We start from the raw sequence: 27840 nt of genomic DNA on the forward strand, positions 1-27840 counted from the left end.
ATCATGAAAGTAACAGTCAAAATGTATTTTCTAATCAATGCAACCTCGAAAACATAAATACGGGGTATTCCGAACGACAATTACGGCCCGTACGACTGATTCCGTCAAAATTATCGTCTATCTCTCGGATAAACATTTGAACGGAGGACGCGTTGCACAGTACGTAGGAAGCACTGCCATACACTCTGTAGGAAGCACTGCCATAAACTCTCAACCATATATTAGACATTCCAGAATGTTCCTTTGTCCAGTTTTTCAAAATATTAATCGAGAACTGTGTCAAAATATTTTTCAAGCGTAGACAGAAATGGAATTCGCTAGGTTGAAACGAGTGCCGTAAAGCTCGAGAAAGCTGCTTTCTAATTGGCTGATGTCGACTTGGCTGACATAATTTCAGTCGTCGGTCAAAGTTTGCGAAAGGTCGTCCTGATGTGACCCATAATGGGATGTCCTCAGATCTTTGTTTAGCGGCAGCAAGAACTGAGATATGATTTTAATGAGATTGCTAATCATATGTATGTAGCCATTGTTTGACAACTAAGGTTTATTTCAATGTTCCAGTTGCTGGGATCTGATCGTGGTTGCTGTTAATAATAGTGAGTTGGTGCGATCTGCCAATCACACCCTTTCACAAAAATTAATGGTAATAATATTGACTGAAATTTTGAATAAAATTAATAGAATAGATTACAAACATAAGTCAAGATATACAATGAACACTGTTTATACCTGCATCAATACTGTTGAAAGACATTGTCTTGTGACAGAGAACTACTCTTTATCTGTAATAATGCTGTGGTGTACTGTAACAGAGATCCAGTCTTTATCTTATATCTCTTTATCTCCATTCATGTATATATATGGAACAAACTTCCATGAGCAAGAGTTTGAAATATTCCAGACAAACAAAATACATGGTCAATTCTGTACAGGTTTGCACACACAAAGTTATATTATCCCCAATGACTACATAATTTATGGCCACATGGCTGTGTAGTACCTATTAATAACAAATCCTGCAAAGACCTTGTTTAGTTAGAGCTAAACCAGCAAATGCACAGACCAATGAGCACTCGGACTACATCTCACAAACAGCAATGTTTTCACTTGACATCATGTTCTACACAAAGCCTTAGTGCCAGGCAGTGGTCAGTTCATGCATGGAGTAGAGCTCATTTCACTCCTGTAGGTTACACACAGCCTCATTTCATGAGCTGACTAAAATTAGACATCCTTCACCAATACACCAGAAGTGTGTCCAATGTAGTCATCGGTGATGGAGGAATGTAGTGTGTACACATCTGTGAAGTAGTCACAATGACCACAAATAGGACAACCAACTTTCCTCCCCACATAGAAGTTTCTTGGTGTTTCAGTTTCTGGTTCTAATTGTCACTGAGTATTCCTTCCAAATATCACCTGAATAAGAAGGATTAAAAGTTCAATGCTCAAAAGAAGACATTATTATTATTATTATAAATATAAAAATAGTAATAATAATAATAATAATAATAATAATAATTGGCACCTACTAACATAAGAGATACTCTCATACTATTGAAAAGATTTACAAAACAATAATAATAATCATCATTCTTCATAATTTTAACATCTTTGGATATCTCTGTTACAAATAATCATCCACTAAACCAGTTACCCATGCCTCATACATGAACATTCAACATTCATCAGTCAATCACAATCTGATAACTCATCATTACATCTGTAGATTTGACTCCACCATTGTGGATGTAAAGACAAGGTTGTCGACCCAAAGGAAGAACTCAAGGCGACTCTCCTGCTGCCAGTCTAGCATTGATATCCTTCACAACATCAGGTAGATCAACAATACTATCAACAACATAATGAGCGCCGGCTTTCCTCAGAATGTCTCTTGTTTTCTGCAATCTGTCTTGGATGTCCTCATCCGAGAGCTCAGCCTCTTGCTCAAGGCTATCCACATTCATGTAGTTGCTGTACCGAGCCAGGCCCACTCCCCAACATCCTGCTTCCAGAGCCTCCCCTATCCCTGATATTGTATCGTCAACTTTAACCACCGACTGGATAGGATGGATGTCCAGAAGGTCGAGGTTTCGATAAACCATGAATGGCTTGGGACGTGCACCGTTGACTACCTCATCCCCTGCAACTGTGGCATCAGGAACATAGCCTTGTTTCTTAGCTTCTTCAAGGAGGATATCGACCATAGATCGCAGAAAACCTGTCGTGACACCGATCTTGCACCCAAAATCTTTTCGGAGTTCATCCACCGAGTCCTTTGTCCCTGGGATCAGTTGGCCGTATTGGCGAAGCACATCCAGCTGAATGGGTACAAAGGTTTGGAACATATCATCCACATCCTTGTCCGTTGGATCTCTACCATAAACCTTCCTCCATCGAGACTGGACTGAGGGCATCTTGGTGATGGCCTTAATATGGAGATCTTTCCGCAAACCCATTGGCTCCCGTGATTCCTCCATTGAGATGGGTACTTTGAATTTCTTGAAGACTTCAATAAAGCTTACTGCTGGTGCCAAGACGTACTTGTCAGCAGTGGTACCGCTCCAGTCTAGGATGCATGCCCTCACGGGGCCAACATAGGACCGACAGTAGCGGAAATGGCTCATATTCCCTGAAAGCAGAAAAAAGATAAGTGTTGTTACCTGTTAATTCTTATCTTTGCAAAGGAGTAAATGGGTGAAAAACTTCTAATGTCCAAACAGCAATACTGCAGCAATCTGAGGCAACCTATTCAAGAAAAGCAGTGAATTATTAATGATAAAGACACGAGTCTCTGCATCTCTCCTGATTTTAATAATAATTGCAACAAAGTAATGTTTTTCAGTGTAGCAATTTGAACAAGGTGGTTTAGATGTATATATACTGGGTCTTCTATCTGTGAGCAAGGTTTAATGATGGAGAAGTTTCACTTTAATATGTCCCAGTCCTGATTTAACACCATTTGGCAATGACAGAGCTTCTTGTTTTCCCTATCATTTACCTTGATGATAGAACAATTTCATTAAAAACGTATCACCAGCTAATGGATGTAGTCTAAGGCCACAGCTACATAAAAAGACATTTTATGGAATTGGCAACCAAACATTTACCTTCATCAAGACTAATGTACACCTTGAAAAAGGTTAAGCACCCCCTGAGATAATGAATTATTATGTGTCACCATTAATGTCAACTATAATGGCATGGAAGATTATGACAAGAATGGTGTCCCATCATAAGGATGTGTCATCCTTTGCCTCATGGTGACATCAGAACTCACCATGACATGCTTGTACAGCATGCCACTCATGTGTTCTCCAAAATGCAAAATGTTCTGGCATCAAATATCATTCCCTGTGAACATTGCACAAAGGAGGATATCCAGGACACAAAGATGGCAAAATAATAAGAATGCCTTCCACAGTGTCGTCTTCCAAAACTATCTGGGCTACCATTAAACAGTAATCAGCTGATCAGTTTGAAAATCAAAAACAAGATCAAACGAATGCCATGAAGGATGACCTCCATTCATGTCACAGTGTGAGGACAGGGCACCGTTTTAATTTGTATGACGACAGGCATTTGCAATGAGTCCTGTCCAGAATGCACAATGGCTACCCAATTGACGCCTGGCCACCAGAACCATGAGCAACCACTTGAGAGCAGCAGGAATGGTACCCAGGAGAGTCATCACATGCTCCCTACAGGCAGATTACCATCAGAGGATCCATTTGGCATGCGTTTAGCTGAACAGGCTTGATAGGATGAATGGGGGTTCCTGCCCAATGTCAGGGATGTACGACTGAGGGTTTGGAGGCACAGGAAGATGGTCTATACACCAAGGACCATCAGGTGAACTGTCCCTAATGGGAGTAGCTCATAAGACCTCAGTTCACGGATGATAACACCAGACTCCATGATTCCTGGGCAGTTGACAGCCTACTACATGTACCAGAATAATGCTGTGACAACTCTGCCTTGGCCTGCCATGAGTCCAAATCTGAATCTGATTGAGCACATTTGGGATATCCTTGGGCGTTGTATACAGGAAATGGGAGCAGCATTGCATCTGGTTTCAGTTGCCCCCTCAGACGATTTGACATGGGACTGTAGGGATGAGACGCAGGGTGGAGATTGTGATGCAGGCATATGGAGGTTTACTCGCAACTGAACCTCTGAAGTAAGTGTGTCATCTAGGGACTCATTGTATCCAGAAATAGCAATATCAAAATCTAACATCAGCTGACAATGGTGGTGGTTTCTTAATGTCAGAGGGTTGTTCCTACAGTTAACATTCATATATTCGAGCTCATTTTGTCATTTCAGCACTTTTTTACACATAATTGAAAATTTCTAAGGGTTCTTATCTTTTTTTCCAGTCGAACCTCGTGTTGAATTTGCGGGCACCTTGAAAAACGTTTGAGTTAACCAGAGTTTGAGACAACCAACAAATGACTCTCGAAAACCAAACAACTTGTGTGCTTGTCAGAAAGCATCCTGCCTCTGATGTTATTGCGGCAAGTGCAGCGAGGTCAGTCAATTGTGTGCGAAGTGAGTTGAAAGTTGAAAGTGTGTAGACATTATTTTTTAGTTTAAACAATTTGAGCCATCATGGAAATTTTATGCTTAATTTGGATACTTGGGAGTCAGAGTTGACTTTCCTGCAACCAGGAATTTGACAAATCCAGTTCGACAGATCCATGAATAAATGATGACGAACACAGAAGGACTTCACAGGGACCACAGGGTCAGTTTGAGGCAACCGGGAATTTGACATATCCAAGTTCGACACAAGGTTTAACTGTAGCTTATCAAAATACTAAAGGTGAAATATGTGTTTTATGCAGTGCATTGTATGTTATTCTATACATTGTACATATGTGTGATTAGGTAACTTTTCGTTCATAGAAACGATCAGATAGAACAACTAAAGTTTGCCACTAACGTGGCTATATCCCCCGCCCCTGTTGCAGAATTTATGACATAATTAAATCTAAACAAACCCTAACCTTTTTTAACCGGGGTGGAACTTGTCATGGAAATTGTAAAAAAAAAGAAGAGTTTGGAACCAAAGTCCACCTTGTTGCCATGGAAACGAAAAAAAACAAAAATTTCTAAAATTTCTAATTAGCAAAAGGCACCAGTTCAGCATGTACTTGACAGACCTGCAAAGTTTCATGAAAAAATATTGAACAGTTTCTGAGTTATGCACCGGAAACGAAACATGACGGACGTAACCCGTTTCTATATCCCCCGCCAACTTTGTTGGGCGGGGGATAAAAATTACTCTTGCCTTAATCAGGGATGTGTTTGCTCATAACAGGAACACCAACATGGTCAAGAAATATGTAGGTGATTAATACATGTCCTTGAGCTGGTCCTGTATGAATACATCAACATGGTCAAGTAATATCTAGGTGATTAATACGTGTGCTTGAGCTGGTCCTGAATGAATACATCAACATGGTCAAGTAATATCTAGGTGATTAAAACGTGTGCTAGAGCTGGTCCTGTATGAATACATCAACATGGTCAAGTAATATCTTGGTGATTAATACGTGTACTTGAGCTGGTCCTGTATGAATACATCAACATGGTCAAGTAATATCTAGGTGATTAATACGTGTCCTTGAGGTGGTCCTGTATGAATACATCAACATGGTCAAGTAATATCTAGGTGATTAATACGTGTGCTTGAGCTGGTCCTGTATGAATACATCAACATGGTCAAGTAATATCTAGGTGATTAATACGTGTCCTTGAGCTGGTCCTGTATGAATACATCAACATGGTCAAGTAATATCTAGGTGATTAATACGTGTGCTTGAGCTGGTCCTGTATGAATACATCAACATGGTCAAGTAATATCTAGGTGATTAATACGTGTGCTAGAGCTGGTCCTGTATGAATACATCAACATGGTCAAGTAATATCTAGGTGATTAATACGTGTGCTAGAGCTGGTCCTGTATGAATACATCAACATGGTCAAGTAATATCTAGGTGATTAATACGTGTGCTTGAGCTGGTCCTGTATGAATACATCAACATGGTCAAGTAATATCTAGGTGATTAATACGTGTGCTTGAGCTGGTCCTGTATGAATACATCAACATGGTCAAGTAATATCTAGGTGATTAATACGTGTCCTTGAGCTGGTCCTGTATGAATACATCAACATGGTCAAGCAATATCTAGGTGATTAATACGTGTGCTTGAGCTGGTCCTGTATGAATACATCAACATGGTCAAGTAATATCTAGGTGATTAATACGTGTGCTTGAGCTGGTCCTGTATGAATACATCAACATGGTCAAGTAATATCTAGGTGATTAATACGTGTGCTTGAGCTGGTCCTGTATGAATACATCAACATGGTCAAGTAATATCTAGGTGATTAATACGTGTGCTTGAGCTGGTCCTGTATGAATACATCAACATGGTCAAGTAATATCTAGGTGATTAATACGTGTACTTGAGCTGGTCCTGTATGAATACATCAACATGGTCAAGCAATATCTAGGTGATTAATACGTGTGCTTGAGCTGGTCCTGTATGAATACATCAACATGGTCAAGTAATATCTAGGTGATTAAACGTGTGCTTGAGCTGGTCCTGTATGAATACATCAACATGGTCAAGTAATATCTAGGTGATTAATACGTGTCCTTGAGCTGGTCCTGTATGAATACATCAACATGGTCAAGTAATATCTAGGTGATTAATACGTGTGCTTGAGCTGGTCCTGTATGAATACATCAACATGGTCAAGTAATATCTAGGTGATTAATATGTGTGCTTGAGCTGGTCCTGTATGAATACAACAACATGGTCAAGTAATATCTTGGTGATTAATACGTGTACTTGAGCTGGTCCTGTATGAATACATCAACATGGTCAAGTAATATCTAGGTGATTAATACGTGTCCTTGAGCTGGTCCTGTATCAATACATCAACATGGTCAAGTAATATATAGGTGATTAATACGTGTACTTGAGCTGGTCCTGTATGAATACATCAACATGGTCAAGTAATATCTAGGTGATTAATACGTGTCCTTGAGGTGGTCCTGTATGAATACACCAACATGGTCAAGTAATATCTAGGTGATTAATACGTGTGCTAGAGCTGGTCCTGTATGAATACATCAACATGGTCAAGTAATATCTAGGTGATTAATACGTGTACTTGAGCTGGTCCTGTATGAATACATCAACATGGTCAAGTAATATCTAGGTGATTAATACGTGTCCTTGAGCTGGTCCTGTATGAATACATCAACATGGTCAAGTAATATCTAGGTGATTAATACGTGTACTTGAGCTGGTCCTGTATGAATACATCAACATGGTCAAGTAATATCTAGGTGACTAATACGTGTGCTTGAGCTGGTCCTGTATGAATACATCAACATGGTCAAGTAATATCTAGGTGATTAATACGTGTCCTTGAGCTGGTCCTGTATGAATACATCAACATGGTCAAGTAATATCTAGGTGATTAATACATGTCCTTGAGCTGGTCCTGTATGAATACATCAACATGGTCAAGCAATATCTAGGTGATTAATACGTGTGCTAGAGCTGGTCCTGTATGAATACATCAACATGGTCAAGTAATATCTAGGTGATTAAAACGTGCGCTAGAACTGGTCCTGTAGGAATACATCAACATGGACACGTATTAATCACCTAGATATTACTTGACCATGTTGATGTATTCATACAGGACCAGCTCAAGCACAGGTATTAATCACCTACATATTACTTGACCATGTTGATGTATTCATACAGGACCAGCTCAAGCACACGTATTAATCACCTAGATATTACTTGACCATGTTGATGTATTCATACAGGACCAGCTCAAGGACATGTATTAATCACCTAGATATTACTTGACCATGTTGATGTATTCATACAGGACCAGCTCAAGCACACGTATTAATCACCTAGATATTACTTGACCATGTTGATGTATTCATACAGGACCAGCTCAAGGACACGTAGTAATCACCTAGATATTACTTGACCATGTTGATGTATTCATACAGGACCAACTCAAGCACACGTATTAATCACCTAGATATTACTTGACCATGTTGATGTATTCATACAGGACCAGCTCAAGCACACGTATTAATCACCTAGATATTACTTGACCATGTTGATGTATTCATACAGGACCAGCTCTAGCACACGTATTAATCACCTAGATATTACTTGACCATGTTGATGTATTCATACAGGACCAGCTCAAGCACACGTATTAATCACCTAGATATTACTTGACCATGTTGATGTATTCATACAGGACCAGCTCAAGGACACGTATTAATCACCTAGATATTACTTGACCATGTTGATGTATTCATACAGGACCAGCTCAAGGACACGTATTAATCACCTAGATATTACTTGACCATGTTGATGTATTCATACAGGACCAGCTCAAGCACACGTATTAATCACCTAGATATTACTTGACCATATTGATGTATTCATACAGGACCAGCTCAAGGACACGTATTAATCACCTAGATATTACTTGACCATGTTGATGTATTCATACAGGACAAGCTCAAGCACACGTATTAATCACCTAGATATTACTTGACCATGTTGATGTATTCATACAGGACCACCTCAAGGACAGGTATTAATCACCTAGATATTACTTGACCATGTTGATGTATTCATACAGGACCAGCTCAAGTACACGTATTAATCACCTAGATATTACTTGACCATGTTGATGTATTCATACAGGACCAGCTCAAGCACACGTATTAATCACCTAGATATTACTTGACCATGTTGATGTATTCATACAGGACCAGCTCAAGCACACGTATTAATCACCTAGATATTACTTGACCATGTTGATGTATTCATACAGGACCAGCTCAAGCACACGTATTAATCACCTAGATATTACTTGACCATGTTGATGTATTCATACAGGACCACCTCAAGGACACATATTAATCACCTAGATATTACTTGACCATGTTGATGTATTCATACAGGACCAGCTCAAGCACACGTATTAATCACCTAGATATTACTTGACCATGTTGATGTATTCATACAGGACCAGCTCAAGCACACGTATTAATCACCTAGATATTACTTGACCATGTTGATGTATTCATACAGGACCAGCTCAAGGACACGTATTAATCACCTAGATATTACTTGACCATGTTGATGTATTGATACAGGACCAGCTCAAGGACACGTATTAATCACCTAGATATTACTTGACCATGTTGATGTATTCATACAGGACCAGCTCAAGTACACGTATTAATCACCAAGATATTACTTGACCATGTTGTTGTATTCATACAGGACCAGCTCAAGCACACATATTAATCACCTAGATATTACTTGACCATGTTGATGTATTCATACAGGACCAGCTCAAGCACACGTATTAATCACCTAGATATTACTTGACCATGTTGATGTATTCATACAGGACCAGCTCAAGGACACGTATTAATCACCTAGATATTACTTGAGCATGTTGATGTATTCATACAGGACCAGCTCAAGGACACGTATTAATCACCTAGATATTACTTGACCATGTTGATGTATTCATACAGGACCACCTCAAGGACACGTATTAATCACCTAGATATTACTTGACCATGTTGATGTATTCATACAGGACCAGCTCAAGTACACGTATTAATCACCTAGATATTACTTGACCATGTTGATGTATTCATACAGGACCAGCTCAAGCACACGTATTAATCACCTAGATATTACTTGACCATGTTGATGTATTCATACAGGACCAGCTCAAGCACACGTATTAATCACCTAGATATTACTTGACCATGTTGATGTATTCATACAGGACCAGCTCAAGGACACGTATTAATCACCTAGATATTAATTGACCATGTTGATGTATTCATACAGGACCAGCTCAAGCACACGTATTAATCACCTAGATTTTACTTGACCATGTTCATGTATTCATACAGGACCAGCTCAAGCACATGTATTAATCACCTAGATATTACTTGACCATGTTGATGTATTCATACAGGACCAGCTCAAGGACACGTATTAATCACCTAGATTACTTGACCATGTTGGTGTATTCATACAGGACCACCTCAAGGACACGTATTAATCACCTAGATATTACTTGACCATGTTGATGTATTCATACAGGACCACCTCAAGTACACGTATTAATCACCTAGATATTACTTGACCATGTTGATGTATTCATACCAACATGGTCAAGTAATATCTAGGTGATTAATACGTGTGCTTTAGCTGGTCCTGTATGAATACATCAACATGGTCAAGTAATATCTAGGTGATTAATACGTGTCCTTGAGGTGGTCCTGTATGAATACACCAACATGGTCAAGTAATATCTAGGTGATTAATACGTGTGCTTGAGCTGGTCCTGTATGAATACATCAACATGGTCAAGTAATATCTAGGTGATTAATACGTGTGCTTGAGCTGGTTCTGTATGAATACATCAACATGGTCAAGTAATATCTAGGTGATTAATACGTGTCCTTGAGCTGGTCCTGTATGAATACATCAACATGGTCAAGTAATATCTAGGTGATTAATACGTGTGCTAGAGCTGGTCCTGTATGAATACATCAACATGGTCAAGTAATATCTAGGTGATTAATACGTGTGCTTGAGCTGGTCCTGTATGGATACATCAACATGGTCAAGTAATATCTAGGTGATTAATACGTGTCCTTGAGCTGGTCCTGTATGAATACATCAACATGGTCAAGTAATATCTAGGTGATTAATACGTGTATTTGAGCTGGTCCTGTATGAATACATCAACATGGTCAAGTAATATCTAGGTGATTAATACGTGTACTTGAGCTGGTCCTGTATGAATACATCAACATGGTCAAGTAATATCTAGGTGATTAATACGTGTCCTTGAGCTGGTCCTGTATGAATACATCAACATGGTCAAGTAATATCTAGGTGATTAATACATGTACTTGAGCTGGTCCTGTATGAATACATCAACATGGTCAAGTAATATCTAGGTGATTAATACATGTCCTTGAGGTGGTCCTGTATGAATACACCAACATGGTCAAGTAATCTAGGTGATTAATACGTGTCCTTGAGCTGGTCCTGTATGAATACATCAACATGGTCAAGTAATATCTAGGTGATTAAAACGTGTACTAGAGCTGGTCCTGTATGAATACATCAACATGGTCAAGCAATATCTAGGTAATTAGTACGTGTGCTTGAGCTGGTCCTGTATGAATACATCAACATGGTCAAGTAATATCTAGGTGATTAATACATGTCCTTGAGCTGGTCCTGTATGAATACATCAACATGGTCAAGTAATATCTAGGTGATTAATACGTGTGCTTGAGCTGGTCCTGTATGAATACATCAACATGGTCAAGTAATATCTAGGTGATTAATACATGTGCTTGAGCTGGTCCTGTATGAATACATCAACATGGTCAAGTAATATCTAGGTGATTAATACGTGTACTTGAGGTGGTCCTGTATGAATACATCAACATGGTCAAGTAATATCTAGGTGATTAATACGTGTGCTTGAGCTGGTCCTGTATGAATACATCAACATGGTCAAGTAATATCTAGGTGATTAATACGTGTCCTTGAGCTGGTCCTGTATGAATACATCAACATGGTCAAGTAATATCTAGGTGATTAATACGTGTGCTAGAGCTGGTCCTGTATGAATACATCAACATGGTCAAGTAATATCTAGGAGATTAATACGTGTGCTTGAGCTGGTCCTGTATGAATACATCAACATGGTCAAGTAATATCTAGGTGATTAATACGTGTGCTTGAGCTGGTCCTGTATGAATACAACAACATGGTCAAGTAATATCTTGGTGATTAATACGTGTACTTGAGCTGGTCCTGTATGAATACATCAACATGGTCAAGTAATATCTAGGTGATTAATACGTGTCCTTGAGCTGGTCCTGTATGAATACATCAACATGGTCAAGTAATATCTAGGTGATTAATACGTGTCCTTGAGCTGGTCCTGTATGAATACATCAACATGGTCAAGTAATATCTAGGTGATTAAAACGTGTGCTTGAGCTGGTCCTGTATGAATACATCAATATGGTCAAGTCATATCTAGGTGATTAATACGTGTGCTTGAGCTGGTCCTGTATGAATACATCAACATGGTCAAGTAATATCTAGGTGATTAATACGTGTGCTTGAGCTGGTCCTGTATGAATACATCAACATGGTCAAGTAATATCTAGGTGATTAATATGTGTGCTTGAGCTGGTCCTGTATGAATACATCAACATGGTCAAGTAATATCTAGGTGATTAATACGTGTCCTTGAGCTGGTCCTGTATGAATACATCAACATGGTCAAGTAATATCTAGGTGATTAATACGTGTGCTAGAGCTGGTCCTGTATGAATACATCAACATGGTCAAGTAATATCTAGGTGATTAATACGTGTGCTTGAGCTGGTCCTGTATGAATACATCAACATGGTCAAGTAATATCTAGGTGATTAATACGTGTCCTTGAGCTGGTCCTGTATGAATACATTAACATGGCCAAGTAATATCTAGGTGATTAATACGTGTACTTGAGCTGGTCCTGTATGAATACATCAACATGGTCAAGTAATATCTAGGTGATTAATACGTGTGCTTGAGCTGGTCCTGTATGAATACATCAACATGGTCAAGTAATATCTAGGTGATTAATACGTGTCCTTGAGCTGGTCCTGTATGAATACATCAACATGGTCAAGTAATATCTAGGTGATTAATACGTGTGCTTGAGCTGGTCCTGTATGAATACATCAACATGGTCAAGTAATATCTAGGTGATTAATACGTGTGCTTGAGCTGGTCCTGTATGAATACATCAATATGGTCAAGTAATATCTAGGTGATTAATACGTGTCCTTGAGCTGGTCCTGTATGAATACATCAACATGGTCAAGTAATATCTAGGTGATTAATACGTGTACTTGAGCTGGTCCTGTATGAATACATCAACATGGTCAAGTAATATCTAGGTGATTAATACGTGTGCTTGAGCTGGTCCTGTATGAATACATCAACATGGTCAAGTAATATCTAGGTGATTAATACGTGTGCTTGAGCTGGTCCTGTATGAATACAACAACATGGTCAAGTAATATCTAGGTGATTAATACGTGTGCTTGAGCTGGTCCTGTATGAATACATCAACATGGTCAAGTAATATCTAGGTGATTAATACGTGTTCTTGAGCTGGTCCTGTATGAATACATCAACATGGTCAAGTAATATCTAGGTGATTAATACGTGTGCTAGAGCTGGTCCTGTATGAATACATCAACATGGTCAAGTAATATCTAGGTGATTAATACGTGTGCTTGAGCTGGTCCTGTATGAATACATCAACATGGTCAAGTAATATCTAGGTGATTAATACGTGTACTTGAGCTGGTCCTGTATGAATACATCAACATGGCCAAGTAATATCTAGGTGATTAATACGTGTACTTGAGCTGGTCCTGTATGAATACATCAACATGGTCAAGTAATATCTAGGTGATTAATATGTGTACTTGAGCTGGTCCTGTATGAATACATCAACATGGTCAAGTAATATCTAGGTGATTAATACGTGTACTTGAGCTGGTCCTGTATGAATACATCAACATGGTCAAGTAATATCTAGGTGATTAATATGTGTCCTTGAGGTGGTCCTGTATGAATACATCAACATGGTCAAGTAATATCTAGGTGATTAATACGTGTGCTTGAGCTGGTCCTGTATGAATACATCAACATGGTCAAGTAATATCTAGGTGATTAATACGTGTGCTTGAGCTGGTCCTGTATGAATACATCAACATGGTCAAGTAATATCTAGGTGATTAATACGTGTGCTTGAGCTGGTCCTGTATGAATACACCAACATGGTCAAGTAATATCCAGGTGATTAATACGTGTGCTAGAGCTGGTCCTGTATGAATACATCAACATGGTCAAGTAATATCTAGGTGATTAATACGTGTCCTTGAGCTGGTCCTGTATGAATACATCAACATGGTCAAGTAATATCTAGGTGATTAATACGTGTACTTGAGCTGGTCCTGTATGAATACATCAACATGGTCAAGTAATATCTAGGTGATTAATACGTGTGCTAAAGCTGGTCCTGTATGAATACATCAACATGGTCAAGTAATATCTAGGTGATTAATACGTGTACTTGAGCTGGTCCTGTATGAATACATCAACATGGTCAAGTAATATCTAGGTGATTAATACGTGTCCTTGAGGTGGTCCTGTATGAATACACCAACATGGTCAAGTAATATCTAGGTGATTGAGCTGGTAATTGTATGGTGATGTTGTTCACATATTTGTGTGGTGATGTATATGTAATTGTGTGGTGATGTTGTACATGTAAATGTGTGGTGATGTTGTACAGGTAATTGTGTGGTGATGTTGTACAGGTAATTGTGTGGTGATGTTGTACAGGTAATTGTGTGGTGATGTTGTACACGTTATTGTGTGGTGATGTTGTACACGTAATTGTGTGGTGATGTTGTACATGTAAATGTGTGGTGATGTTGTACAGGTAATTGTGTGGTGCTGTTGTACATGTAATTATGTGATGATGTTGTACATGTAATTATGTGATGATGTTGTACATGTAATTATGTGATGAAGTTGTACATGTAATTGTATGGTGATGTTGTACATGCAATTGTATGGTGATGTTGTACATGTAATTGGGTGGTGATGTTGGACACATAATTGTGTGGTGATGTTGGACACATGATTGTGTGGTGATGTTGTACAGGTATTTGTGTGGTGATGTTTTACAGGTAATTGTGTGGTGATGTTGCTCACATATTTGTGTGGTGATGTATATGTAATTGTGTGGTGATGTTGTACAGGTAATTGTGTGGTGATGTTTTACAGGTAATTGTGTGGTGATGTTGTACACGTAATTGTATGGTGATGTTGTACAGGTAATTGGGTGGTGATGTTGTACACGTAATTGTATGGTGATGTTGTACATGTAATTGGGTGGTGGTGTTGTTTCAGGGTTTCAGATCAGTTCATTTTCTTGGACATGACTGAATGTCATCCAAAATGTCCCAGACCCGTGAATATTCCGGGGTAGAATAGGTCTTCAGCAACCCATGCTTGCCGTAAAAGGTGACTATGCTTTTGTAACTAACTGGATTGGGTGGTCAGACTCACTGACTTGGTTGATACATGTCATCGATCTCAATTGTGTGATCGATGCTCATGATATTAATCACTGGATTGTCTGGTCCAGACTGATTATTTACAGACCGCCGTCATATAGCTGTAATATTGCTGAGTGCGGCGTTAAACAACAAACCAACCAACCAACCAAAATGTCCCTGGAACATTTTTCAAATTTGGTAACTATACAGAAGGATGTTTTGGAAAGGGCTGCTAAGAAATGTGTATGTTACAGTTTACACAATTGCAAGCTAAGAAAGATAAAGTACGGATCCATGCTTGATTAACTCCATTAACTGAGTAGTAGACTGGAGTCTGGAATGCTACAGCACTGGCATGATCAGTAAACAACAAGTCCAGTGTAGCTCCTAGACAGTGAGTTGGAGAGTGAATAAGTTGAGTCATTTTCTGCACATTAAAGAAATCTTCAAGGTTCAGTTTTTCACTCAGATCACAGTTGAAATCCCCAGTAAGTAGGACATGTTCACATTCATGCTGCTTGGAGAGATCCTGAAGTTTCTGCATGAAGTTAGTAAGTGAATGCGACAATATGGTACTTTTTTCAAGATCTGCTCAGGAAAGAAGGTCTACCGCCATTTTCAGTCTAAGTCAAAGTCGTTGACACGGAAACTCGAAAAATGATCCATGCAATGTTTCAAAACTCGTAGACCTTATACTTGCAGAGCAGATGTTGAATGATAAAAAGTTGGTGACAGGCAGACAATGTACAGCCAGCAAATTCCAGATAGCTAATAATAACAATCTATAGTAATCATTGAGGTACTCTCTTCCAGGTAAATGTAACAATGTCAAAATAGTTTGCTTTACCTTATGGCTCACAGTTGATACTGACCAGAAACAAGGCTGGCAAGCTAGCGTTGTAACAAACAGGTTATCAAAGCTTATCTCAAGATGTACCAAGATGGAGGACAAGCTCAGAGTTCAGCCTAATCTATCCTGGCACACTTTGCTTACAGGACTACGAGGAGTTCAGTGTCACCACTGGCACTTGTTTCACAAACAGCAATCACAACAAAGTGCAGACTAAATGTCAGATCTAGTTGCACTGACAATCTCATTCAAATCAGATCTTAGTGTTGGGGCCATTCCATTACAGGTCCCGTCAGAATGACCTTTCGCAAACTTTGACCTGATTGAGGAAATGTTTTGTTTGTTTGTTCGTTGTTTCACACCACTCTCAGCAATATTCCCGCTATATGACATTGGTCTGCAAATAATAAGAGTCAATAAAATAGAGACAATACTTCCTGAAGGAGACTATGGCAGCAGTTGATGTTGATCATAACAGAATGGAGATAGAGACATTACTTCCTGAAGGAGACTATGGCAGCAGTTGGTGTCATCATAACAGAATGGAGATAGAGACATTACTTCCTGAAGGAGACTATGGCAGCAGTTGATGTCATCATAACAGAATGGAGATAGAGACAATACTTCCTGAAGGAGACTATGGCAGCAGTTGATGTTGATCATAACAGAATGGAGATAGAGACATTACTTCCTGAAGGAAACTATGGCAGCAGTTGGTGTCATCATAACAGAATGGAGATAGAGACATTACTTCCTGAAGGAGACTATGGCAGCAGTTGATGTTGATCATAACAGAATGGAGATAGAGACATTACTTCCTGAATGAGACTATGGCAGCAGTTGATGTTGATCATAACAGAATGGAGATAGAGACATTACTTCCTGAAGGAGACTATGGCAGCAGTCGGTGTCATCATAACAGAATGGAGATAGAGACATTACTTCCTGAAGGAGACTATGGCAGCAGTTGATGTTGATCATAACAGAATGGAGATAGAGACATTACTTCCTGAAGGAAACTATGGCAGCAGTCGGTGTCATCATAACAGAATGGAGATAGAGACATTACTTCCTGAAGGAGACTATGGCAGCAGATGATGTTGATCATAACAGAATGGAGATAGAGACATTACTTCCTGAAGGAGACTATGGCAGCAGTTGATGTTGATCATAACAGAATGGAGATAGAGACATTACTTCCTGAAAGAAACTATGGCAGCAGTTGATGTTGATCATAACAGAATGGAGATAGAGACAATACTTCCTGAAGGAGACTATGGCAGCAGTTGATGTTGATCATAACAGAATGGAGATAGAGACATTACTTCCTGAAGGAGACTATGGCAGCAGTTGATGTCATCATAACAGAATGGAGATAGAGACAATACTTCCTGAAGGAGACTATGGCAGCAGTTGATGTTGATCATAACAGAATGGAGACAGAGACATTACTTCCTGAAGGAAACTATGGCAGCAGTCGGTGTCATCATAACAGAATGGAGATAGAGACATTACTTCCTGAAGGAGACTAAGGCAGCAGATGGTGTCATCATAACAGAATGGAGATAGAGACATTACTTCCTGAAGGAGACTAAGGCAGCAGATGGTGTCATCATAACAGAATGGAGATAGAGACAATACTTCCTGAAGGAGACTATGGCAGCAGTTGATGTTGATCATAACAGAATGGAGATAGAGACAATACTTCCTGAAGGAGACTAAGGCAGCAGATGGTGTCATCATAACAGAATGGAGACAGAGACATTACTTCCTGAAGGAGACTATGGCAGCAGTTGGTGTCATCATAACAGAATGGAGATAGAGACATTACTTCCTGAAGGAAACTATGGCAGCAGATGGTGTCATCATAACAGAATGGAGATAGAGACATTACTTCCTGAAGGAAACTATGGCAGCAGATGGTGTCATCATAACAGAATGGAGATAGAGACATTACTTCCTGAAGGAGACTATGGCAGCAGTCGGTGTCATCATAACAGAATGGAGATAGAGACATTACTTCCTGAAGGAAACTATGGCAGCAGATGGTGTCATCATAACAGAATGGAGATAGAGACATTACTTCCTGAAGGAGACTATGGCAGCAGTCGGTGTCATCATAACAGAATGGAGATAGAGACATTACTTCCTGAAGGAGACTATGGCAGCAGTTGATGTTGATCATAACAGAATGGAGATAGAGACATTACTTCCTGAAGGAGACTATGGCAGCAGTTGATGTCATCATAAAAGAATGGAGATAAAGACATTACATCCTGAAGGAGACTATGGCAGCAGTTGGTGTCATCATAACAGAATGGAGATAGAGACATTACTTCCTGAAGGAAACTATGGCAGCAGTTGATGTTGATCATAACAGAATGGAGATAGAGACAATACTTCCTGAAGGAGACTATGGCAGCAGTTGATGTCATCATAACAGAATGGAGATAGAGACATTACTTCCTGAAGGAGACTATGGCAGCAGTTGGTGTCATCATAACAGAATGGAGATAGAGACATTACTTCCTGAAGGAAACTATGGCAGCAGTTGATGTTGATCATAACAGAATGGAGATAGAGACAATACTTCCTGAAGGAGACTATGGCAGCAGTTGATGTTGATCATAACAGAATGGAGATAGAGACAATACTTCCTGAAGGAGACTAAGGCAGCAGATGGTGTCATCATAACAGAATGGAGATAGAGACATTACTTCCTGAAGGAGACTATGGCAGCAGTCGGTGTCATCATAACAGAATGGAGATAGAGACATTACTTCCTGAAGGAAACTATGGCAGCAGATGGTGTCATCATAACAGAATGGAGATAGAGACATTACTTCCTGAAGGAGACTATGGCAGCAGTTGATGTTGATCATAACAGAATGGAGATAGAGACATTACTTCCTGAAGGAGACTATGGCAGCAGTTGATGTCATCATAACAGAATGGAGATAGAGACATTACTTCCTGAAGGAAACTATGGGAGCAGTTGGTGTCATCATAACAGAATGGAGATAGAGACATTACTTCCTGAAGGAGACTATGGCAGCAGTCGGTGTCATCATAACAGAATGGAGATAGAGACAATACTTCCTGAAGGAGACTATGGCAGCAGTTGGTGTTGATCATAACAGAATGGAGATAGAGACAATACTTCCTGAAGGAGACTATGGCAGCAGTCGGTGTCATCATAACAGAATGGAGATAGAGACAATACTTCCTGAAGGAGACTATGGCAGCAGTTGATGTTGATCATAACAGAATGGAGATAGAGACAATACTTCCTGAAGGAGACTATGGCAGCAGTCGGTGTCATCATAACAGAATGGAGATAGAGACAATACTTCCTGAAGGAGACTATGGCAGCAGTTGATGTTGATCATAACAGAATGGAGATAGAGACATTACTTCCTGAAGGAAACTATGGCAGCAGTCGGTGTCATCATAACAGAATGGAGATAGAGACATTACTTCCTGAAGGAGACTAAGGCAGCAGTCGGTGTCATCAGAACAGAATGGAGATAGAGACATTACTTCCTGAAGGAGACTATGGCAGCAGTTGGTGTTGATCATAACAGAATGGAGATAGAGACATTACTTCCTGAAGGAGACTATGGCAGCAGTCGGTGTCATCATAACAGAATGGAGACAGAGACATTACTTCCTGAAGGAGACTATGGCAGCAGTTGGTGTTGATCATAACAGAATGGAGATAGAGACATTACTTCCTGAAGGAGACTATGGCAGCAGTTGATGTCATCATAACAGAATGGAGATAGAGACATTACTTCCTGAAGGAGACTATGGCAGCAGTCGGTGTCATCATAACAGAATGGAGATAGAGACAATACTTCCTGAAGGAGACTATGGCAGCAGTTGATGTTGATCATAACAGAATGGAGATAGAGACAATACTTCCTGAAGGAGACTATGGCAGCAGTTGATGTTGATCATAACAGAATGGAGATAGAGACATTACTTCCTGAAGGAGACTATGGCAGCAGTCGGTGTCATCATAACAGAATGGAGATAGAGACAATACTTCCTGAAGGAGACTATGGCAGCAGTTGATGTTGATCATAACAGAATGGAGATAGAGACATTACTTCCTGAAGGAGACTATGGCAGCAGTCGGTGTCATCATAACAGAATGGAGATAGAGACATTACTTCCTGAAGGAGACTATGGCAGCAGTTGATGTTGATCATAACAGAATGGAGATAGAGACATTACTTCCTGAAGGAGACTATGGCAGCAGTTGGTGTCATCATAACAGAATGGAGATAGAGACATTACTTCCTGAAGGAAACTATGGCAGCAGTTGATGTTGATCATAACAGAATGGAGATAGAGACATTACTTCCTGAAGGAGACTATGGCAGCAGTTGGTGTCATCATAACAGAATGGAGATAGAGACATTACTTCCTGAAGGAGACTATGGCAGCAGTTGATGTTGATCATAACAGAATGGAGATAGAGACATTACTTCCTGAAGGAGACTATGGCAGCAGTTGGTGTCATCATAACAGAATGGAGATAGAGACATTACTTCCTGAAGGAGACTATGGCAGCAGTTGATGTTGATCATAACAGAATGGAGATAGAGACATTACTTCCTGAAGGAGACTATGGCAGCAGTTGGTGTCATCATAACAGAATGGAGATAGAGACATTACTTCCTGAAGGAAACTATGGCAGCAGTCGGTGTCATCATAACAGAATGGAGATAGAGACAATACTTCCTGAAGGAGACTATGGCAGCAGTTGATGTTGATCATAACAGAATGGAGATAGAGACATTACTTCCTGAAGGAAACTATGGCAGCAGTCGGTGTCATCATAACAGAATGGAGATAGAGACATTACTTCCTGAAGGAGACTAAGGCAGCAGTCGGTGTCATCATAACAGAATGGAGATAGAGACATTACTTCCTGAAGGAGACTAAGGCAGCAGATGGTGTCATCATAACAGAATGGAGATAGAGACAATACTTCCTGAAGGAGACTATGGCAGCAGTTGATGTTGATCATAACAGAATGGAGATAGAGACATTACTTCCTGAAGGAGACTAAGGCAGCAGTCGGTGTCATCATAACAGAATGGAGATAGAGACATTACTTCCTGAAGGAGACTAAGGCAGCAGATGGTGTCATCATAACAGAATGGAGATAGAGACAATACTTCCTGAAGGAGACTATGGCAGCAGTTGATGTTGATCATAACAGAATGGAGATAGAGACATTACTTCCTGAAGGAGACTATGGCAGCAGTTGATGTTGATCATAACAGAATGGAGATAGAGACATTACTTCCTGAAGGAAACTATGGCAGCAGTTGATGTTGATCATAACAGAATGGAGATAGAGACATTACTTCCTGAAGGAGACTATGGCAGCAGTTGATGTTGATCATAACAGAATGGAGATAGAGACATTACTTCCTGAAGGAGACTATGGCAGCAGTCGGTGTCATCATAACAGAATGGAGATAGAGACATTACTTCCTGAAGGAGACTATGGCAGCAGTCGGTGTCATCATAACAGAATGGAGATAGAGACATTACTTCCTGAAGGAGACTATGGCAGCAGTCGGTGTCATCATAACAGAATGGAGATAGAGACATTACTTCCTGAAGGAGACTATGGCAGCAGATGATGTTGATCATAACAGAATGGAGATAGAGACATTACTTCCTGAAAGAAACTATGGCATAGGATACAATTGTATTTTACAGAAGAAAACAGCGTTTTCACCATGGAGCACAACAGCATTTTGTTTGTTCACATAGTAGTGAATGATATGAAGTTAATGTCGAAAAGCATGGTGTAAGGGCCTAAACTGTCTTAGTTAGCAACGTAATCATGAAAAAAGTAGTGTTTATGGCGCCAAAACTTAGTCTTGATAAGTATCTCTCAGATAAGCAAGTATCTCTTTCTCTATCTTTAGCTTACGAGTAAAGATACACAGTTTCCTCCCAAGGAAGAAAATACCCAATAATCAAAAGGCACCAGTTCAACATGTGTTACAGTTTTATACATATGCAAAATGTCATCAGAAAATATTAAACGGTTTCTGAGTTATGCTCCAGAAACAAAAAGTGGCAGGCAGACGAACAGACAGCACCCATTCCTATATCCCCTTACAACAGGCAGACAGACACACAGCTCCCATTTCAATATCCCCTTACAACAAGTAGACAGACAGCACCCATTCCTATATCCCCTTCCAACAGGTAGACAAACAGCACCCATTTCTATATCCCCTTACAACAGGCAGACGGACACATAGCTCCCATTTCTATATCCCCTTACAACAGGTAGACCAAGAGCACCCATTTCTATATCCCCTTCCAACAGGTAGACCGACAGCACCCATTTCTATATCCCCTTCCAACAGGTAGACCAAGAGCACCCATTTCTATATCCCCTTACAACAGGTAGACCGACAGCACCCATTTCTATATCCCCTTACAACAGGTAGACAGACACACAGCACCCATTTCTATATCCCCTTACAACAGGTAGACAGACAGCACCCATTTCTATATCCCCTTACAACAGGTAGACAGACAGCACCCATTTCTATATCCCCCTTACAACAGGTAGACAAACAGCACCCATTTCTATATCCCCTTACAACAGGTAGACAGACAGCACCCATTTCTATATCCCCTTACAACAGGTAGACAGACAGCACCCATTTCTATATCCCCTTACAACAAGTAGACCGACAGCACCCATTTCTATATCCCCTTACAACAGGTAGACAAACAGCACCCATTTCTATATCCCCCTTACAACAGGTAGACAAACAGCACCCATTTCTATATCCCCTTACAACAGGTAGACAAACAGCACCCATTTCTATATCCCCTTACAAAAGGTAGACAGACAGCACCCATTTCTATATCCCCTTACAACAAGTAGACCGACAGCACCCATTTCTATATCCCCTTACAACAGGTTGACAGACAGCACCCATTTCTATATCCCCCTTACAACAGGTAGACAAACAGCACCCATTTCTATATCCCCTTACAACAGGTAGACCGAGAGCACCCATTTCTATATCCCCTTAAAACAGGTAGACCAAGAGCACCCATTTCTATATCCCCTTACAACAGGTAGACAGACAGCACCCATTTCTATATCCCCTTACAACAAGTAGACCGACAGCACCCATTTCTATATCCCCTTACAACAGGTTGACAGACAGCACCCATTTCTATATCCCCTTACAACAGGTAGACAGACAGCACCCATTTCTATATCCCCTTACAACAGGTAGACAGACAGCACCCATTTCTATATCCCCTTACAACAGGTAGACAGACAGCACCCATTTCTATATCCCCTTTCAACAGGTAGACAAACAGCACCCATTTCTATATCCACTTTCAACAGGTAGACAAACAGCACCCATTTCTATATCCCCTTACAAAAGGTAGACAAACAGCACCCATTTCTATATCCCCTTACAACAGGTTGACAGACAGCACCCATTTCTATATCCCCTTACAAAAGGTAGACAGACAGCACCCATTTCTATATCCCCTTACAACAAGTAGACCGACAGCACCCATTTCTATATCCCCTTACAACAGGTTGACAGACAGCACCCATTTCTATATCCCCTTACAACAGGTAGACAGACAGCACCCATTTCTATATCCCCTTACAAAAGGTAGACAGACAGCACCCATGTCTATATCCCCTTACAACAAGTAGACCGACAGCACCCATTTCTATATCCCCTTACAACAGGTAGACAGACAGCACCCATTTCTATATCCCCTTACAACAGGTAGACAGACAGCACCCATTTCTATATCCCCCTTACAACAGGTAGACAAACAGCACCCATTTCTATATCCCCTTACAACAGGTAGACAAACAGCACCCATTTCTATATCCCCTTACAACAGGTAGACAGACAGCACCCATTTCTATATCCCCTTACAACAGGTAGACCAAGAGCACCCATTTCTATATCCCCTTACAACAGGTAGACAAACAGCACCCATTTCTATATCCCCTTACAAAAGGTAGACAGATAGCACCCATTTCTATATCCCTTTCATCACCACACAATAACGTGTACAACATCACAACCCAATTATGTGTACAACATCACCACACAATTATGTGTACAACATAACCACACAATTACATATACATCACCACACAAATATGTGTACAACATCACCATACAATAACATGTACAACATCACCACACAATTACATGTACAACATCACCAACCAATTACCTGTACAACATCACCACACAATTACCTGTACAACATCACCACACAATTACCTGTACAACATCACCACACAATTACCTGTACAACATCACCACACATTTACCTGTACAACATCACGATACAATTACATATACAGCATCACCATACAATTACATATACAACAACACACAATTATGTGTACAGCATCACCACACAATTACACACAATTACTAATGATGATTATATAGTGCTAGGCCACTGCCAAACCACATTCACATGATTCACATGATTGCCTGAGGGTTCATTATCAACTTCGGAAATCTCTCCCATCATGTTTCTCATGTCGGCCATTTTGACGACTTGTACTCGATGTAAATGTATTACGACACTCTGTCATTGTGACTGACTTACTGAGGTAGTTCATAACAGACCTTTCTCACCCAATGATGATATTATTTGAATACATTTCTTGTAAACAAACTACAACAGATGTTCCTGTAAAACTAGTTGAGCATACATATGCTCATGTCACTTCTCTTTCTGGGGGAACTATTTTATTCCAAGACACAGCTGGTTTTTTTATGGCTGTCATAGAAAACATGGAGTCACACTTAGGGATCTAGGTCTACACCCCTTGAGGTATAAAATAGCAATAATTTTTTTTATAAGAATTGACTTTCACTTTGTAAGAGTAAGAACCGTCATAGAGTGAGGGCCAAACATTATATGAATGATATCACAAGCTCCGAAGTTCATACAGTAAATGTTTGCATTATTTCAACTGAATCAAGACATGATTTGTCTCTTATTTTCGCAAATTTTCAATGTTTATGTCTGAATGCCGGCAGGTAACTTTTTGAAGATGGGCAGGCAACATTTATGGGTCTCGTTGTGTCTTAAAATTATTTCAAACACTGCATATGACAGCGGTCTGAAAGTGATTGAGTCTGGAGAAGACAATCTAGTGCTTGACCTCATGAGCATCTATCTACGCAACTGAGATCAGATGACATGCATCAACCAAGTCACTCAAATGGTGTCATCCCGATCAATTGAATATATAGCTAAGAATGCAAAAATAGTGGTCAACTAATCAGCTACCATGCCTGGGTAAATACACTGATTTAATCAATTGGGATGGAATGCACTCAAGCGTTCTTCGACCGATCAGATCAACTTCATTCCAGGTATTCCACCGATCAGGATGTTATCCTTACAACCAGAATGGAGGAAATATGTCATCCCAAGGTAGAATTAAAAGTAACAATGAAATAATAGCTTACTTTTCACATTGAAAGAAGGTCATTATGACCTACTACTGACGTATAAAATAGATTGTCATACATATTCAAATATTACAATCACTACAGATCAATTCACTAAGATTCTAAAAATATCTGCAGAAAAAGGCTTTGAGTTTGAGAAAAAAGGGGTATTCATAGAATAAGATATCCCTAAAATGTCCATGTACTGGTTGGTTTAAAAAACTAAGTGTGCTGTCGTAAAACTTTAAGTATAGCCTCCTCATTTTCTTGGACATGACTGAATGTCATCCAAAATGTTCTTAGACACTTTTCAAATTTGGTAACTATACAGAAGGATGTTTTGGAAAGGGCTGCTAAGAAATGTGTATGTTACAGTTTACACAATTGCAAGCTAAGAAAGATAAAGTACGGATCCATGCTTGATTAACTCCATTAACTGAGTAGTAGACTGGAGTCTGGAATGCTACAGCACTGGCATGATCAGTAAACAACAAGTCCAGTGTAGCTCCAAGACAGTGACTTGGAGAGTGAATAAGTTGAGTCATTTTCTGCACATTAAAGAAATCTTCAAGGTTCAGTTTTTCACTCAGATCACAGTTGAAATCCCCAGTAAGTAGGACATGTTCACATTCATACTGCTTGGAGAGATCCTGAAGTTTCTGCATGAAGTTAGTAAGTGAATGCGACAACCGTGTCCATGACACTTTTACAGGAACATACACACAAGCAATGCAGAACTTGCCAACAAGAAAGGAAAAGTATTCAATACTGCGGGATGACATTATGTTCCAAGTTTGGTGAAGAAATATTGTTGGGTTATCAAGATCTGCTCCGGAAACGAGGTCTACCGCCATTTTCAGTCAAAGTCGTTGCCATGATAACTCGAAAAATAATTTTTTAAAAATTCCCAAACTATCAAAAGGCACGAGTTCACCACTAGACCTATCTATGTGCCGGTTTTCAAGATCTGCTCAGGAAACAAGGTCTACCGCCATTTTCAGTCTTAATCAAAGTCGTTGCCATGGTAAAAAAAAAAAATTCTCAAAAATCCCAAACTATCGAAAGGCACCAGTTCACTGCTAGACCTATCTATGTGGCAAGATTGGTTAAGATATCTCATGTTTTTTGTGTTCTACTCCGGAAACGAAATGTGACGGACGGAAAGATGGACGGACGGCACCCATTCCTATATCCCCCTTCCACTTCGTGGCGGGGGTTAATAATGTTTAAGATGTATATAACTGTTTTACATGTATAGGCTTGACTCTGAAAGTAAATGAGCTCGCAAATGCGTTTCGGAAATTAGCTCCTTTGTACGCATGCTGAAAAAGCTTCATTAGATATTTACGCGGACTGTACATGTTTTATACATTTGAGTTTTTCATGCGTTTCTGTTCGCAAGTTAATTGAAAGTAATTGGGTTTTGAATATTTTCTTTTTGGGGGGTGGGGGTATTTGAGGCACGCCGCTTATCTGTAGTTCTGGAAACATAGTATGCTCTGGCCACTACAGTAGATCAAGAAGAAGATCTTTTGAGAACATCAGTTGCTGAATCCCTAGCTGATTATCAACCACTCGTACAAACACTATTCCTGATGACACAGATGAAAACAGCACTTTCCATGAAGTTTCTCAGCATTACATCTGACCGTGTGCATGATATACATAATGTCATAGTACCGTGCGCCATAGACAAGTCTTTGATACAACATGTGATGTCCGAATTATTAAGCTTCACAAAGTGTGGGACAGAACCTACTCAGTACGTTAACAAATGCTCACACGTCGTTGCATAAACAACATAAACATGAAGAGTACTACACACCTTGTGAGAAGACCAAGGCTAACGAATCAGCTGTCCAGCGTGAGTGCAGTCAACAAGGACACCTGGTGTGTTTACAGGGTCAGTCGCTCTCAGCTGTGTCCTTCACCTACTCGCAAACGCAAAATGGGTTGTATTTGAACAATCAGTTCCCTGTTTCCAGGACACTGTTCTGGGAGATAAAAAGCCCATTGCAGCTGTGTGTATATATCGATATCGCAACTCAAATCTGCCCCTGTAAAACAGTTTTCCCTTTCTACAATTGTGACTTATAAATCACTGTTGTTAACCCGCTGGATGCCGAGGTTTTTTTCTGACGCACATTTTTCTAAGATCTGAAAAGTGAAGGTTGTGCGAGAATTGCGCTCACGCGGCACTGGATCTACCTCTGGCTATA

At 39.9% G+C, this 27840-nt stretch overlaps 1 protein-coding gene across 2 annotated transcripts; it reads right to left on the reverse strand.

Moving 5' to 3' along the window:
- Positions 1-253: 253 nt before the first annotated feature.
- Positions 254-27588, reverse strand: LOC124123559 (phosphonoacetaldehyde hydrolase-like). 2 transcript variants are annotated; one of them, XM_046486750.2, is made up of 2 exons: positions 27447-27588; positions 254-2632 (listed from the first exon to the last, which is right to left on the reverse strand). In XM_046486750.2, exon 2 carries the CDS (start codon positions 2625-2627, stop codon positions 1785-1787), a length of 843 nt encoding a protein of 280 aa, XP_046342706.1. In that variant the 5' UTR covers positions 2628-2632; positions 27447-27588; the 3' UTR covers positions 254-1784. The 2 variants fall into 2 exon arrangements, with proteins under 2 accessions (XP_046342706.1, XP_046342707.1); XM_046486751.2 differs by lacking the exon at positions 27447-27588 and adding an exon at positions 16104-16202.
- Between the last annotated feature and the right edge of the window lie 252 nt (positions 27589-27840).

This window comes from Haliotis rufescens, unplaced genomic scaffold, assembly GCF_023055435.1.
Source record: "Haliotis rufescens isolate VD_foot unplaced genomic scaffold, xgHalRufe1.0.p SCAF_4, whole genome shotgun sequence".
Taxonomy (NCBI): Eukaryota; Metazoa; Mollusca; class Gastropoda; order Lepetellida; family Haliotidae; genus Haliotis; species Haliotis rufescens.